Genomic DNA, 17214 nt, shown 5'->3' with positions numbered 1-17214 from the left:
CACCGTGGTGCCCCGCGGTACTACCGTTTGCGTGGCAGGGGCTAGACCAGCCCTGATGCGTTGAAGCAAAGAGCGGTAGAACCGTCGGAGCGGTACTACCACTCCTCCTTGCGGTACTACCGCAAGGCAGGGTTTGTCTAGGCTGGGAAGGCACGGACATAAAAAATTACATCCGTGGCTACTTCCGTTGAGTTTCGATTTGTGCAAAAATCCGACGCGGTACTACCGCAAACCTGGAGCGGTTATACCGCGTGGGGCGCGGATGTAAAAAATTACATCCGCCCCTACTTCCGCTCGTGCTGCTGTGCTCGGCCTGAGGCCACAGTACTACCGCTCACGTGGAGCGGTACTACCGCAAGGGCCTGCGGCACTACCGCGTCCCTGGCCGGTACTACCGCAAGGGCCTGCAGTACTACCGCTCCCATGAGCAGTACTACCGCATGCCCAGCACAACAACACTAGGAGTCCTTCATTTTGCAAAGAGACGGAAAACGGAGGATGCTCCAAAGAGCCAAAGGAAAGGTGGTGCAAAAGGAACAGACGTGTATGTGATGATTCCACCCAAACCTTTCCAAAGCGGACCCCCTCTTAATAGTACAGCTTTCCTATGACTCAAATCCACCAAAAAGAAACGTAGGGAAAACTCTGTCTTCACTAGACTCAGAGGGGCAACGAATCGTCTTGTGCCTAAACATGAGATATCTGAAATGCTCAATGCACACGATTAGTCCGCAAAAGCATTGTCATCAATCACCAAAACCACTTAGGGATAAATATGCCCTGACGCATGGTTTCCATGAGGGACTTTGTAATGCCAAAATATTTCCTGAGCTACTCTATTGAGGGGACCAAACACAATCTTCAAAGTTACTAAAACATATATTTTGTTCTCTCCCTCACTCATGTCTTTTAATTCGAAAGCATTTCCTGTAAGGGGAGCGGGTGAGGGTAAGTAAAGATATGTTCCATATCCCCTATAACTTGAGTATTTCCCTTCGACAAATTTTCAAATATCTGAGGGCAAAGTTGAGGGAGGATAATCAATTTTAGTGACATGAGAGAATAAACATTCTGAATTCCCCTCTCCTGACACATCCCCACAACCAACATGAAACCTTTTAGTGCGAGGCTAAGAATCTATCATGACTAAGAAAAGTGAAGATACTACTTGCTGGAATTTAAATCTTTTTGTTGTTTTTGAATTTTTTATAGATTGCTGAGAAGAAATCTAAAGACAAATAAAATGTAACTAAGCAAGATTAACAAGGAAGTAAATAATTGAGTGCAGAACCTATGACTACAACAAGAACTCCCTGGCAATGGCGCTGGAAATCTTCATGCTTTTGCTTCCCTCTATAGGAGATTTTGGGCCCTGCAGAGCAAGGATTTGCAACACACAACACGTATTTCACTCAGTTCAGAATCAAGATATCAGTCCAGTGGAGCCCCTGACAACAGTCAATGGTCAACACCTAAACACAATCAGAGAACTTCTTGGTCTCCAACTTAAATAGTGAGATTGTCAGTCTCACTAGTTTTACTAGTATTTGTCACTTTGGGATTCAGCATGCATGGACATGCAAACGCCATCTCCGCACTATACTACATTCAAGCATTTGCATGCGAGGGGAATGGTTAGCATTAGGAAAGAAGAAAAATTAAGTTTTTGGTTTAGTCTTTAGTGTGAGGATCGAAAAGGCATCAAGTGTACTACAATTATTGAGCAATTTAGGACACTCCCAATGCACTGACTCTTAACACATCATCCTATGTGGTGAAAAATTCTTAGGCTGGTCATAGTGGGGAGTATCATATACTAGTATCATGCATATGATACTAGTGTATGATACTACATCCATAGTGCATAGTATCATAGATTAGTATCATAGGTGGTCTCATTTATTGTCATGCATGACACATAGTAGCATCACATTTATTATGTTACAGTATCTACCTATGTTACTATAATCATCTTTTTCTTCTTTAATTCCCTGCAACATAAGCATGTTTGCGAGTCCCAAGTGCATGATACTACTTATGTTACCCCCACTATAGCCAGCCTTACAGAGAATCACCTCAATTCATTTTCTCTTAGGTGATATTTACATTTCGTTGGTTTTGTGTTTATGTTTGCATCTCAACACTATTGCCTATTTCTGGACAGTAAGGAGGGAAAGAAAAATAGAGAGAGCGTATCGGATCGGAAACCTAATTTTATTAGATATAAAAATCAAGTCCGAACCATATCTCCACTAACATACAACTTTCATCTTTTTTTTAATTACTGTGACACCTCAGAGTTTTTGTCTATTAAATCATGCTAAGAGCTAAGCATCGAGAGTGGTCTTAATCAAATTAATAACAAGCAAATTGTGTGTGCTAATTGGCAGTTTGTAAACACGAGATCTGCCTTGGTTTTGCTGATTCTACAGGCCGAACCTATAATTCAGAACAGACGGACTTATTTTGGACATGTTATGGTGTTGTGTCTATTTGGATTGTGTGCATCTTTATTTCATAGACGTGGACTTGAACTCTTTTATTGTTATTTCATCAATAGTCAAATTAATAAAATAAGCTTGCAAAAAAGTTAGATTAATAAAGGAGTTTTGATATGCAGAAATCTGTATCGTCTATGCACATACAGTAGCTTCTACAGGGACCCACATCTACCTCGCTAGCAGTAATTCATACTTGCTATGTACCAATCTAATCTATAATATTTAAATAGTTCATCCTCACTATCCTATTTCTTTTAACATGCAAGGTATCCACCTCATCAATCTAGCCAAATCAGCAACTCTACACATACATGACGCCACATCATCATTTTGTTTTCAGCTCTGAATACCAATCAACCTCTCTTTTTTTTTGCATGGTAATATATGTCTCATTCATATTACAAAGAACAAAGTACGTAAAAACCGACATGACAAAATTGAAAAGATAGCAGAACATCTCTGAGCTTGACACCAACGTTCGTCACCTGCCTCCAGCACCATCACAGCAGCCACCGAAGAAAAGAATGATGAGTCACCTCCTCACCCGAGCTCGACGCGGCTCCATCGCTGATATGCAGCTTTGCGACCTCCAAGGTGGCTCACCAAAAGTGAAGTCATTGCCGTTGAACGAATCAGACCGGGGCAACACTCCGGACACGCCATCGAACTTCAGATCTGGCACCCCACCACGACTAAGACGCCGAAGGAGGAAACCATATCCGCCATCCACGAACCACGAACCCAGCACACGTTCCGTCTTCCAGATGTCGTGGATGCAGACCACAATCTGCATCCCCTCCTGGACTACCTCCCAAGCTCCACGCCGACGCTGGAGGAAACGTTGTCGCAACGACGGAGCCCGAGGACATAGGTCCACACGAGGATGCCGCCGCCGCCACACCATCCTTGCTTGAACAGACTGGTTCCAAATCCATCCCCAACCATAGGGCCGATGGCCTCGTCAGGGAAGGATCCGAAGAATCTTTATTCAGCGCCGTCATCGTCGTCGTCGAAGCAAAGACAACGAACAGCCTAAAAACCTAGACTACACGGGAGTAAAAACGATCCACGCGCGTGGATCCGGCGACTCCCCTCATCACCGACGACCGAGATCGCCAGCGGAGGGGAGCCGCCAGAGGACGACGCTGAAAGATGGCCTCTCCTGACGGCGGCTAGGGTTCCAGCCGCCAGGGAGCAGGGAGGAGAGCGGGAACGAACCACGTCTGTCTCCAAAACGCACCGTAGACCCAATCGACCTCTCTCTGACATGCAATATTCCACATCATAAAACTGTATTTTCACCGTTTGCCCGGGGAGTTATTAGTGCCACCGTCGTGCCACTTCGTTGGAAGTTTCCTTCGTCTCCCTTTCATTAAAATCTCCACAGTGGGCAGTAAATCTTCACACCATGGTCTTCTCGATCCTTTCTACTTCCCTCTTTATATATACTGCGTGGCCACCGGCCAAAGCCTTCTGAGGCCATCGCCACCAGAGACATGAGCGCTAGCTAATGCCGGTGCGGAGCCCCACGATCAGTACTCCCAGCGGGGGCTCCGATGGCCGAAGTCATACGCCCCGAAAACATCTCATCCGCAATAGGTGGATTGGCTTCTCTTTCCTCATTATCTTTTATATCTGAATTCTTGAAGTCGGCTTGGGTGGGTGCTGACTGTTGTGATCCAAAATATGAGTGGCTGAAAATCGTGTGCTCACTTTGCAGCATCTCTGTCTAGGATACTTGTAGGAGATGCCTTCGTCCCCGACACCGGCTTGCAGCAACGGCACGACAAAGTTTTCCAGCGCCGCATGGTCGGTTTGAGGCAGCTGGCGATGGCCATCAAGCACCGCGCCCCGTCTTGCTGTCTCTGGGAGGTCTTGCAGCATTTACCATCCGCCCCCGCACCCCTTTCAAACGGCTCGTGATAGACATGGGGAGCACAAGCCCACCGGATGGATGCAGAATAGCATGCACGCGGATGCATGCATGTCTTTTTTTTTGGAGTTGAGATGCATACATATCTTTTTCTTTTTTTGCGAGAGAGATGCATACATGTCGTCCACAAGAAAGATGCATATATATGTGCACGCTCTTCTTTCATATTTTAGCAATTGGTATCTGGCTGATGGTCCTGTGCAAATTAAGATTTATGGATGCATTGCTACAGGATTTCGGTACATTATATTATTATTATTTTTACGCTTTTGAAGGGCTTTGTTCCTATAACGGATTTTTTTAGGCAATCCTATAAAGGATAACTTGGCAAGCTTTCATGTTAGTAGTTTTTGTGTGGCCTCATCTAGGCTTCGGGCTTTTCTGTTGAGTCTTGATTCAGCTTTATTTTTTATGAAATATCAGGCTTCTGATCTGATTTGGGTATGTTAGGGTGGAATTCGCATCATTATGTTCCATGCAACTTCAAGAAAAAAAATATGTTCTACGCATTTGTTTTCATGTTAATGATGCATTTATATTTGTCCGCAAAAAGGCGATGCATTCTAATTACGTAAATATGAAGATACTCTATGATATAGTTATTTTTTGACTTTTCATATCATATAATCAATTGTTGAAGTAAACAAATGTATATATCTTTTTACAATCTATCATTATTTTTTACTACATAATGTTAATACACGGTGCTCCAAATTCCCGCAACAACGCGCGGGGATATCATCTAGTATATTTAAGAAGCTAGCCCCCACTGCTAGGAATTATCTCCCTTCTTTAGCCACATCGCCCATATGAATTTGGTCGTTGAATGTACTACAACAGTTTACATAGCCATCTGATCTACCCGTGAGTAACCAATGCATGCAAGCATTAATTGACGCCTAAAGTGTGTTTTAATCTGGAAAGAAAACTAAAGCATGCAAGCATTAATGCAACATACACGAAAGATAGCAAGGCTAGTCATAGTGGGAAGTAACATACTACCTTTACAGTGGGTAGTGTCATGGGGATGATAACATACAGACATTTATTTATTACTTTGTAAACTCATTTTGCATTCGAAAGCGTTGTGTGATGATAACATATTTATGTCACTATATTTGTCTCTCTTCTCATTACTCACTAGTTACTTGTGATATCTCTACTTTTGCTTATGTGGCATGCATGTTACTACCTCTGTCCGGATTTATTGGTCAATTTCGTATTTTTGTGCCTAAATTTGACCGTAGATTTGACTAACAAATTATAAGTTGTATGTCACAAAACTTATATTGTTTGATTCATATTTGAAAGAAATTTCTAACGATATTATTTTTGGGGTATATAACTTATTTTTAATAATTAAATCAAAGGTCAAGTTTGACCCAAACTACAAGGAGGACTAATAAATCAGGACGGATGTAGTACTACTTAGAGCAAGTACAATAGGATGACATAGGCGGGGCTGTAAGGCTTTAAATATTATATTTTTTATGAGTTGGCGGAGAGAGAAGAGGAGAGAGAAGAGAAGCGGGCTACTAACTAACAGCAGGCTGTAGCACGTGCTCCTAAACACTTTGTGAGAGAGGGAGGTGAGCCATGTATTAACAAAGTAGTATAAATTTATATGCATCTATTGTACTAGTTGGCTATAAGGCGTCTATAAATGACATGGCAAGATCATATAGCCTGGCTATACTATTAACCATGCTCTTATGTTACTCCCACTATGAATAGTCCGATGCATGTACCCAGATTATTTTTTTCTTCAATTTTCAACTTATACATGGAAGATACATTTATCAATTTAATTAAAATATTGATAAACAAATTATCTTACTATATAGTAGGAACCATAAACACACTAGCTAGATTGATTAAACCAACACAATTTTATTTCATACAAACTCCCACAGCAACGTTCGGAGCATTCATCTAGTAATTGAAGTTTATATGCCAAGACCTACATAATCTAATAAATATGATACAAAAATATATTTCATAAGACGTTCGGAGCATTCATCTAGTAATTCAAGTTTATATGCCAAGACCTACTTCAATCTCCTACCACCTCCATTCCTAAATATAAGACGTTGAAATTTATTTATTTTATAAATTTGATCAAACTTAAATATGTTTGACTAAGGACAAACCCAGAAGTCCAACTGTAATTACTGGTCGCATTTGATGTGCGGGGATGACGTTTAGTCCACTTCTTGTCCAGATGCCGATGTGGCCAACGAAGACTTGTTAGCATCACTCATCCTGAGCTGCACTTGAAGCCCGCCTTTAATCTTCATCGTGCCGGTCATCTCGTACGCCGGCGGCGAGTCCATGCTGGCCGTCGGTGCCACCATGTTCAACCTGAACCTCCGAAGGACGGCTGACGCGACCGTCTTCATCTGCATGTAGGCCATCTCCTTCCCGAGGCACGCACGCGGCCCGGCGTGGAACACCGGATACCGCGCCGCGTCCACTGGCGCGAACTCGCCGCTGTCACCGAGCCAGCGCTCCGGCGCGAACTCCAGGAAGTTCTCGCCCCACAGCTTCTCCATCCGCCCCATCGCGTACGCCGAGTAGTTGGCGAACCAGCCGGCGCGCACCGCCGTGCCGTCCGGGAGGACGTCGTCCGCGACGGCTACCCGCCCGTTGAAGGGAACCGGCGGGTACAGGCGCATCGCCTCGGTGATCGCGGCGTGCAGGTAGTGCATGCCTTTCACGTTGCCGTCCGGCGACCGCGAAACCTCGTCGTGGACGCGCCGCTCGCACCGCGGGTTCGCGGCGAGGAGCCAGAAGAACCACGTCAGGGCCGAGGTCGTCGTGTCCTTGCCGGCGAGAACGAAGCTGACGACCACGTCCCGCAGGAATCGGCGTTTGGCCTCCGGCGTGGGGAACATGGCGGCGAGTTCACCGCCGCCGTCCTCCTCGTCCATGGCCGCCATGAACCGGGAGAGCAGGTCCGGATCGCCCTCATCGCGGCCGTTTCTCTGGCTCACCTCCTTGGCTTCGATGATGGACATGGCGTGGTCGTCTATGACGCCGACGGCTTCTCGGAGCCGGCGCGACTTGCCGATGTTGAGAAGCTTCGTGAGCTTCCGCACCGGTGTGGGCGCCGTCAACGTCCTCATGAAGGAGATCTCGACGGCCGTATCGAACGCCGCGAAGAGCGCCTGGTGCCGGGGGTCACCCCACTCGAGGAGCGTGGAGCTCTCGACGCCGAAGGCGACGTAGCAGATGTTGTCAAACGCGAACCGACGCAGCGCCTCCTGCAGGTCGACGGCCTCGCCGGACCCCGCGGCGGCATCGAGGAGCGGCAGGAAGCGACGGCCGAGTTGTACGGCGAGGACGTCCTCGGTGAAACGCCGTAGCGAGCGGGAGGAGAAAGCGTACGACGCCAGCTTGCGCTGGAGGATCCAGAGGCGGCCGTCGGCGCCGAAGAGGCCGTCGCCGATGAGGTCGGACTGCGCGGCGCGGAATTGCGCGCCGCGGTTGTAGTTGGCGAAGCTGGCGCGCAGCAGGTGGTCGACGGCGGCCGGGTCGGCGGTGGTCACGGCGTGGCTGGCGCCCAGGGCCCCCCACGCCTCGATGGTGCTGGACGGCGACGCGCGCAGCATGTCGGCGTACCAGTCGAAGAACCTCCCGCGGTTGCGGATGAACTCCACGGTGTTGCCCAGGACGGGGTTCGGGTGAGGACAGTTGGCCGTTCTCGACGGAGAAGCTCGGTGGCGCTGGACATAAAGTACGACGGCGGCGAAGAGGAAGAGGAGCACGTACGCGAGATGCGACATCTCCATGGTCGCTCCCTGCTCCTGGAACTTGCGATTTGGGAATCCGGTCGCTATTTTTACTGCTACGCGCGCCAAGACCGTTGAACGTCCACGGTCCATCCCGTCGCTATTTTCCCTTTTTATGGTGCGACTGTTTTACTTTATTTTCTCGCCGCCCGGCAATGGAAAATGGACACGCAACAACGTACACACCAATGGGTAAGATGGCGACGGATTGTGCGGCATTGCACAATACGCAATTAAATACCATGGTTAAGGTTAATTTCCAGTCGACATCAAACCTTGTCAGTAAGTTCAAAAAAAAAACGTATGGCCGGTGACAATTCTCAACAAAAAAAAAACGCATGGCCTGTGACAAGCGATGCGCTAAAATATCTCGGGCGGTGCTTGGGAAATTCCTCCCTCGTCAAAGATTTCATCGTGTGTGCGATGGTGGGCTGCTGCTGGGATCAAGGCAGTGAAAGAGACAACATATATTGACTTTTAGCTAAAAAAAATTGATTTTGATTTGGTGGTGCTTCTCGAATATCCGGTCTCAAGCTCTGGGGTGAAAACTTCAGGTCTGGCCCTACCTGATTATATCTTGTAACGGCGATGATTTTGCGCTGTTACCATGTTGATGGTATTGTTTGGAGTTTGCTCGGACATGAACGTCATAGTGAAAAATCATGATCTGGTTTTCGAAGGTTGGATCTGGCGATGGCGGCGCTTGTGTGTCGTTCTTTTCTTAGAGACGTTGCTTTTGAAGAATCTTTTCGTAGTCGTTATATTGTCAAGTGATAGTTGGTGTTCATGCTCATTGTTGTATATTGTCTATTGGTGTTTGAACGCTTTAGGTTTTTTTTTTCTTGCTTCTCTGCCAAGGCATAGATTCGGTCTTTTATGACTTTGCTTTTTTGCCGGCATAAGTTTTATCTTTTGGTGTTGACTATTGATGACCCACAAGTATAGGGGATCTATCGTAGTCCTTTCAATAAGTAAGAGTGTCAAACCCAACGAGGAGCAGAAGGAAATGACAAGGGGTTTTCAGCAAGGTATTCTCTGCAAGCACTGAAATTATCGATAACGGATAGTTGTGTGATAAGATAATTCGTAACGGGTAACAAAAGTAACTAAGGTGCAGCAAGGTGGCCCAATCCTTTTTGTAGGAAAGGGCAAGCCTGGACGAACTCTTATATAATGCAAAACGCTCCCGAGGACACATGGGAATTATTGTCAAGCTAGTTTTCATCATGCTCATATGATTCGCGTTCGTTACTTTAATAATTTGATATGTGGATAGACCGGTGCTTGGGTGCTGTCATTAGTTGGACAAGCCTCCCACTTATGATTAACCCTTCTCGCAAGCATCCGCAACTACGAAAGAAGAATTAAGATAAATCTAACCATAGCATGAAACATGTGGATACAAATCAGCCCCTTACGAAGCAACGCATAAACTAGGGTTTAAGCTTCTATCACTCTAGCAACCCATCATATACTTATTACTTCTCAATGCCTTCCCCTAGGCCCAAACCATGGTGAAGTGTCATGTAGTCGATGTTCACATAACACCATTAGAGGAAAGACAACATACATCTTATCAAAATATCGAATGAATACCAAATTCACATGATTACTTATAACAAGACTTCTCCCATGTCCTCAGGAACAAACGTAACTACTCACAAAGCATATTCATGTTCATAATCAGAGGAGTAATAATTATCATTAAGGATCTGAACATATGATCTTCCACCGAATAAACCAACTAGCATCGACTACAAGGAGTAATCAACACTACTAGCAACCCACAGGTACCAATATGAGGTTTTGAGACAAATATCGGATACAAGAGATGAACTAGGGTTTGAGAGGAGATGGTGCTGGTGAAGATGTTGATGGAGATTGACCCCCTCTCGATGAGAGAATCGTTGGTGATGACGATGGCTTCGATTTCCCCCTCCGGGAGGGAAGTTTCCCCAGCAGAACAGCTCCGCCGGAGCCCTAGATTGCTTGTGCCCGAAAGCTTCCTCTTGATTTTTTCCAGGTCAAAACACATCATATAGCAGAAGATGGGCACCGAAGGCCTGCCAGGGGGCCCACAAGCCAGGGGCGCGTCCCCCACCCTTTGGCTACCTGGTGGGTCCCCTCTGGTACTTTCTTCGCCCAATATTTTTTATATATTCCAAATAATTCTCCGTAAATTTTCAGGACTTTTGGAATTGTGCAGAATAAGTCTGTCAGATTTGCTCCTTTTCCAGCCTAGAATTCCAGCTGCCGGCATTCTCCCTCTTCATGTAAACCTTGTAAAGTAAGAGAGAAAATGCATAAGTATTGAACCATAATGTGTAATGACAACCCATAACGCAATAAATATCAATATAAAAGCATGATGCAAAATGGACGTATCAACTCCCCCAAGCTTAGACCTCGCTTGTCCTCAAGCGAAAGCCGGAATCGAAAAATATGTCCACATGTTTAGAGATAGAGGTGTCGATAAAATAAAATACGGACATGAGGGCATCATGATCATCTTTAGAACAACAACATATATTGTCATATAATTTCTTATGTTAAAGTAACCATTCATTCACAAGGTAAAGTATGAATCAAAAACTTCATTGGAAACTAACAAACTATGATTTCAGTCATTGAAGCAATTGCAATTTATCATAATATCGGAAAGAGTCAATTTAAGAGCTTTTGTATAGCAAGTCCATATACTCAACCATCTTTTAGTCTTTCACAATTGCTAACACTCACGCGATACTTATGGGCTCAAAGCCTCAGTCGGACACGGAGAAAGATAGGGGCTTATAGTTTCGCCTCCCAACCTTTTACCTCAAGGGTAATGTCGACAATAATACTTTATTTTAACCTACATCCGAGTGGATATATATATCTGGATCCTTCTCCAACACATAGTGCTTGCCAAAAAGAAAAACTGTAAAAAGGAAAGGTGAAGATCACCATGACTCTTGTATAAGGGTAGACGATAAAAGTAAAAGATAGGTCCTTCGCAGAGGGAAGCAGAGGTTGTCATGCGCTTTTATGGTTGGATGCACAAAATCTTAATGCAAAAGAACGTCACTTTATATTGCCTCTTGTGATAAAGAACTTTATTATGCAGTCCGTCGTTTTTATTTCTTCCATATCACAAGTTCGTATAAAGCTTATTTTCTCCACACTAAAAGATCATACATATTTAGAGAGCAATTTTTATTGCTTGCACCGATGACAACTTGCTTGAAGGATCTTACTCAATCCATAGGTAGGTATGGTGAACTCTCATGACAAAACTGGGTTTAAGGGATATTTGGATGCACAAGTAGTATCTCTACTTGGTGCAAAGGATTTGGCTAGCATAAGAGGGAAAAGCAAGCTCAACGTGTTGGAGGATCCATGACAATATAACTTCTATTCGGATATAAGAAAACATAACCCATTATATTGTCTTCCTTGTCCAACATCAACTTTTTGGCATGTCATATTTTAATGAGTGCTCACAATTACAAAAGATGTCCAAGATAGTATATTTATATGTGAAACCTCTCTTTCTTTATTACTTTCTATTAATTGCAACAATGACCAAAACTATGTTTGTCAACTCTCAACAACTTTTATTCATCATACTCTTTATATGTGAAGTCATTACTCTCCATAAGATCTTTATATGATCTTTTTATTTCTTTTTATTTTTCTATTATTTTATTCCCTCAAGATCATAGCAGAAAGCAAGGCCCTCAACTCAAAACTATTCTTTATTATATAACTCATGGACTCGATTACATAGATAGATCTCAAAACAAAACGCAAAAGCTAGATCATACTAAAATTTTATTCTACTAGATCAAGATATAACCAAAAGGATCGAACTAAGAAAAACGATAAAAGTAAAGGTGTGATGGTGATACGATACCGGGGCATCTCCCCCAAGCTTGGCAGTTGCCAAGGGGAGTGCCCATACCCATGTGTTTATGTCTCTTTCTTCGGAGGTGGTGATGATGGAGTTGTTGATGTTGTAGGCTTTATTAAGTCACCTTCAGGACTTGCAATTCTTGGAGCACACATTGGAGCATATTTGCATTCTTCTGGATTTCCTCCAAAATGTGCTTATTTTCAGGCCACCAAGAACCTTTTCCTGCATTGCTTTCACTTGGACGAGATATGTCCCAATTGGAGGGTATATGTGTATGAGGGGTGTTCTCCACTCTGTAATTATGAACCAAATTATGAAAGTTGTTCCGACGTAACCTGTGTAAGGGCCTCCTAGGGGAAGCCCTTCTCGCACCACTTGGCCTTCATGGTTTTTTGTAGTTTGTAGTGCTTGATGGGGATTTGGGATAGCGGAAATGCCCGCCAGGGTACCTCTCTCTGAAGCCGGAGGCTGTTCCTCAAGTGAATCTCCTTCATCCTCCCCCATCATGGCTCCCTTGGCATCCTCCCTTCTAAGTTCCATCTGCATCAACCAAGCATCGTCGTCCGCATTGTTGGAGGAGGACGACGACATGATGCCTGGCCTTGAAAACTCTGACAGAAAACAGCTCAAAACAAAAACAGAGGATATTGCCGTGGTACGGTAGTCAAAACCTTCGGGAGATTATATAATGAATTTTACCGACAAAAAAAAAGTATTGTGCAAGAAAATGGAGTCAGAGGGCACACAAGGTGGCCACAAGGCACAGGGGCGCGCCCCCTGCCTTGCCGCTTCCTCGTGCACTCTTCGGACTACTTTTAATTTTTCTAATTTTTTAAATATTCCATAACGGAGAAAAATTGCCATTAGAACCATTTTGGAGTCGGTTTACTTACCGTACACATACCTATTCCTTTTCAGAGTCTAAGACGTTCTGGAAAGTATCCCTTATGTGCTCTTCCGGTGTTATGGTGTTAATAATATTTTTCTCAACATTTATGGGAGTACCTGAAATATAATGTTTGATTCTTTGACCGTTTACCACCTTCGTGTTAGTGCCTTCGGCGTTGTTGATCTTGATGGCACCACAACGATAATCCTCCTCGACAATGTAAGTACCTTCCCATTTAGAGAGAAGCTTTCCCGCAAAAAATCTTAAACGAGAGTTGTACAGGAAAACATGATCACCTACATTAAACTCACGCTTTTGTATCTTTTTTCATGCCATCTTTTAACGTTTTCTTTAAACAACTTGGCATTCTCATAGGCTTGGGTTCTCCATTCATCAAGCGAGCTTATGTCAAATAACCTCTTCTCACCGGCAAGTTTGAAATCATAGTTCAGCTCTTTGATTGCCCAATAAGCTTTATGTTCTAGTTCAAGAGGTAAATGACATGCTTTTCCATAAACCATTTTATACGGAGATATACCCATAGGATTCTTATAAGCAATTCTATAAGCCCATAATGCATCATCAAGTTTCTTAGACCAATTCTTTCTAGATCTATTAACAGTCTTTTGCAAAATCAATTTAATCTCTCTATTGCTCAATTCTACTTGACCACTAGACTGAGGGTGATATGGAGATGCAATTCTATGGTTGACATCATATTTAGCAAGCATTTTACAGAAAGCACCATAAATAAAATGTGAACCACAATCAGTCATCAAATATCTAGGGACTCCAAACCTCGGAAAAATAACTTCTTTAAGCATCTTAATAGAAGTTTTATGATCAGCACTACTAGTTGGAATAGTTTCTACCCACTTAGTAACGTAATCAACAGCAACTAAAATATGTGTATAGCCATTAGAGGAAGGAAAATGTCCCATATAATCAAAGCCCCAAACATCAAATGGTTCAATAACAAGTGAATAATTCATAGGCATTTCCTGACGTCTACTAATATTGCCAATTCTCTGGCATTCATCACAAGACAAGACAAACTTACGAGCATCCTTGAAGAGAGTAGGCCAATAAAAACCAGATTGCAATACCTTGTGTGCAGTTCTATCTCCAGCATGGTGTCCTCCATAAGCCTCGGAGTGGCACTTGCGTAGGATCTGTTCCTGTTCATGCTCAGGTACACAACGTCTAATAACACCATCTACTCCTTCTTTATAAAGGTGTCGGTTATCCCAAAAGTAATATCTTAAATCATAGAAAAACTTTTTCTTTTGCTGGTATGTGAAACTATGTGGTATAAATTTAGCAACAATGTAATTAGCATAATCAGCATACCATGGAGTGTTACGAGAAGCATTTATGACAGCTAATTGCTCATCAGGAAAGCTATCATCAATAGGTAGTGGGTCATCAAGAACATTTTCTAACCTAGACAAGTTATCTGCAACGGGGTTCTCAGCTCCCTTTCTATCAATAATATGCAAATCAAATTCTTGCAGCAAGAGAACCCATCTAATAAGTCTAGGTTTAGCATCTTTCTTTTCCATAAGATGTTTAATAGAAGCATGATCAGTGTGAACAGTTACTTTGGAATCAACAATATAAGATCTGAACTTGTCACAAGCAAAAACAACTGCTAAAAATTCTTTTTCAGTAGTAGCATAATTTCTCTGGGCACTGTCTAGAGTTTTACTAGCATAATGAATAACATTCAATTTCTTATCAACTCTTTGCCCTAGAACAGCACAACAGCATAATCATAGCATCACACATAATTTTGAAGGGTAAATTTCAATCAGGTGGTTGAACAATAGGTGCAGAAATCAAGGCTTTCTTAAGAATTTCAAATGCTTCTACACAATCATCATCAAAAACAAAAGGAACATCTTTTTGCAAGAGATTAGTGAGAGGCCTAGAAATTTTAGAGAAGTCTTTAATAAACCTCCTATAGAAACCAGCAGGACCAAGGAAACTTCTTATACCTTTGATATCTTTAGAACACGACATCTTTTAAATAGCATCTACTTTAGCTTATCAACTTCAATACCTCTTTCAGAAATTTTATGCCCCAAGACAATAGCTTCATTAACCATAAAGTGGCACTTCTCCCAATTCAAAACAAGATTAGTTTCTTCACATCTTTGCAAAACTCGATCAAGGTTGCTTAAGCAATCATCAAAAGAAGTTCCGCAAACGGAGAAATCATCCATGAAAACCTCAACAATCTTTTCACAAAAGTCAGAGAATATAGCAGTCATACATCTTTGAAAGGTAGCAGGTGCATTGCATAAACCAAAAGTCATACATCTACAAGAAAAAGTACCGAAAGGGCAAGTAAAAGTGCTCTTTTCTTGATCCTCTTTTGATACAGGTATTTGATAAAAATCAGAATAACCATCTAGAAAGCAAAAATGTGTATGTTTGGACAGTCTTTCTAGCATTTGATCAATAAAAGGTAGAGGGTAATGATCTTTTCTAGTAGCTTTGTTTAATTTGCGAAAATCAATTACCATTCTATAACCTGTAACAATTCTTTGTGGAATCAATTCATTCTTATCATTAGGAAAAACAGTAATACCTCTCTTCTTAGGGACACAATGAACGGGACTTACCCATCTACTATCAGCAATAGGATAAATTATACCTGCCTCCAGAAGCTTTAGTATTTCATTTCTTACCACTTCTTTCATCTTAGGATTTAACCGCCGTTGATGATCAACAAGAGGTTTAGCATCAGGCTCCATATTAATTTTGTGCTGACATAGAGTGGGACTAATGCCCTTAAGATCATCAAGAGTATATCCAATAGCGGCACAGTGCTTCTTCAGAGTTTTCAATAATTTCTTTTCTTCATGCTCTGAAAGGTTAGCACTAATAATAACAGGATATATCTTCTTTTCATCAAGATAAGCATATTTCAAAGTATCAGGTAGTTGTTTAAGCTCAAACACGGGGTCACCCTTGGGTGGAGGAGGATCTCCAAGGATTTCGACAGGCAAATTGTGTTTCAAAACAGGCATTTGGTTAAAGAATATTTCATCTAATTCCCTTCTTTCATTCATAAACATATCATTCTCATGGTCTAGCAAATATTGTTCTAAAGGATCGGTAGGAGGCACGACAATAGAAGCAAGACCAATGATTTCATCCTCACTAGGAAATTCTTTATCATGGGGTTGTCTACGAAATTTAGAGAAATTAAAATCATGAGACACATCCCCAAAACTTACAGTAACAATTTCTTTCTCACAGTCTATCTTAGCATTGACAGTGTTCAAGAAAGGTTTACCAAATATAATGGGACAAAAATCATCTTGTGGGGAACCAAGAACAAGAAAATCAGTAGGGTATTTTATTTTCCCACACAAGACTTCAACATCTCTAACAACCCAATTGGTGATATAGTATCTCTATTGGCAAGCTTAATAGTAACATCAATATCTTCTATCTCAGCAGGTGCAATATCATTCATAATTTCTTGATATAAAGTAAAAGGAATTGAACTCACACTAGCACCCACATCACATAAGTCATGATAACAATGATCTCCTATTTTAACAGAAACAACAGGCATGCCAACAATAGGTCTATGTTTATCTTTAACATCGGGTCTAGTAATTCTAGCAGCTTAATCACATAAATAAATAACATGCCCATTAATATTATCAACCAAGAGATCTTTAACCATAGCAATACTAGGTTCAACTTTAATTTGTTCAGGGGGTGTCGGTGTTCTAGTATAACTCTTATGAACCACAGCTGAAGCTTTAGCATGATCCTTTATCCTAACAAGAAAAGGTGGTTTCTCAATATAAGCAGTAGGAACAATAGGATCAACATTATAAGTAACAGTTTCTTCTTCAACTCTAATAGGTTCCACTACTTTTATTTCAATGGGAGGATGGTATTTAAACCACTTATCCTTGGGGAGATCAACATGAGTAGCAAATGATTCACAAAAAGAAGCTAATATCTCAGAGTCAAGTCCATATTTAGTGCTAAATTCACGAAAAGCATCGGTATCCATGAAAGATTTAACACAATCAAACTTAAGGTTTATACCTGACTCATTACCTTCATCAAGTTCCCAATCTTCAGAGTTGCGTTTAATTCTTTCCAATAAATCTCATTTGAATTCAATAGTCTTCTTCATAAAAGAACCAGTGCAAGAAGTATCGAGCATGGATTGA

At 42.4% G+C, this 17214-nt stretch overlaps 1 protein-coding gene across 1 annotated transcript; it reads right to left on the bottom strand.

The window, feature by feature from the left end:
• Positions 1 to 6304: 6304 nt before the first annotated feature.
• On the bottom strand, positions 6305 to 8555 carry LOC109733383 (cytochrome P450 CYP94D108). The gene has a single exon (XM_020292593.4). The coding sequence runs from the start codon at positions 8316 to 8318 to the stop codon at positions 6636 to 6638; it is 1683 nt and encodes a 560-aa protein (XP_020148182.1). The 5' UTR covers positions 8319 to 8555; the 3' UTR covers positions 6305 to 6635.
• Between the last annotated feature and the right edge of the window lie 8659 nt (positions 8556 to 17214).

This window comes from Aegilops tauschii, chromosome 1 (genome assembly GCF_002575655.3).
Source record: "Aegilops tauschii subsp. strangulata cultivar AL8/78 chromosome 1, Aet v6.0, whole genome shotgun sequence".
In the NCBI taxonomy this organism is placed as follows: Eukaryota; Viridiplantae; Streptophyta; class Magnoliopsida; order Poales; family Poaceae; genus Aegilops; species Aegilops tauschii.
Note: the sequence above shows the minus strand (reverse complement) of the source record. Positions and strands in the feature narration are given on the sequence as shown.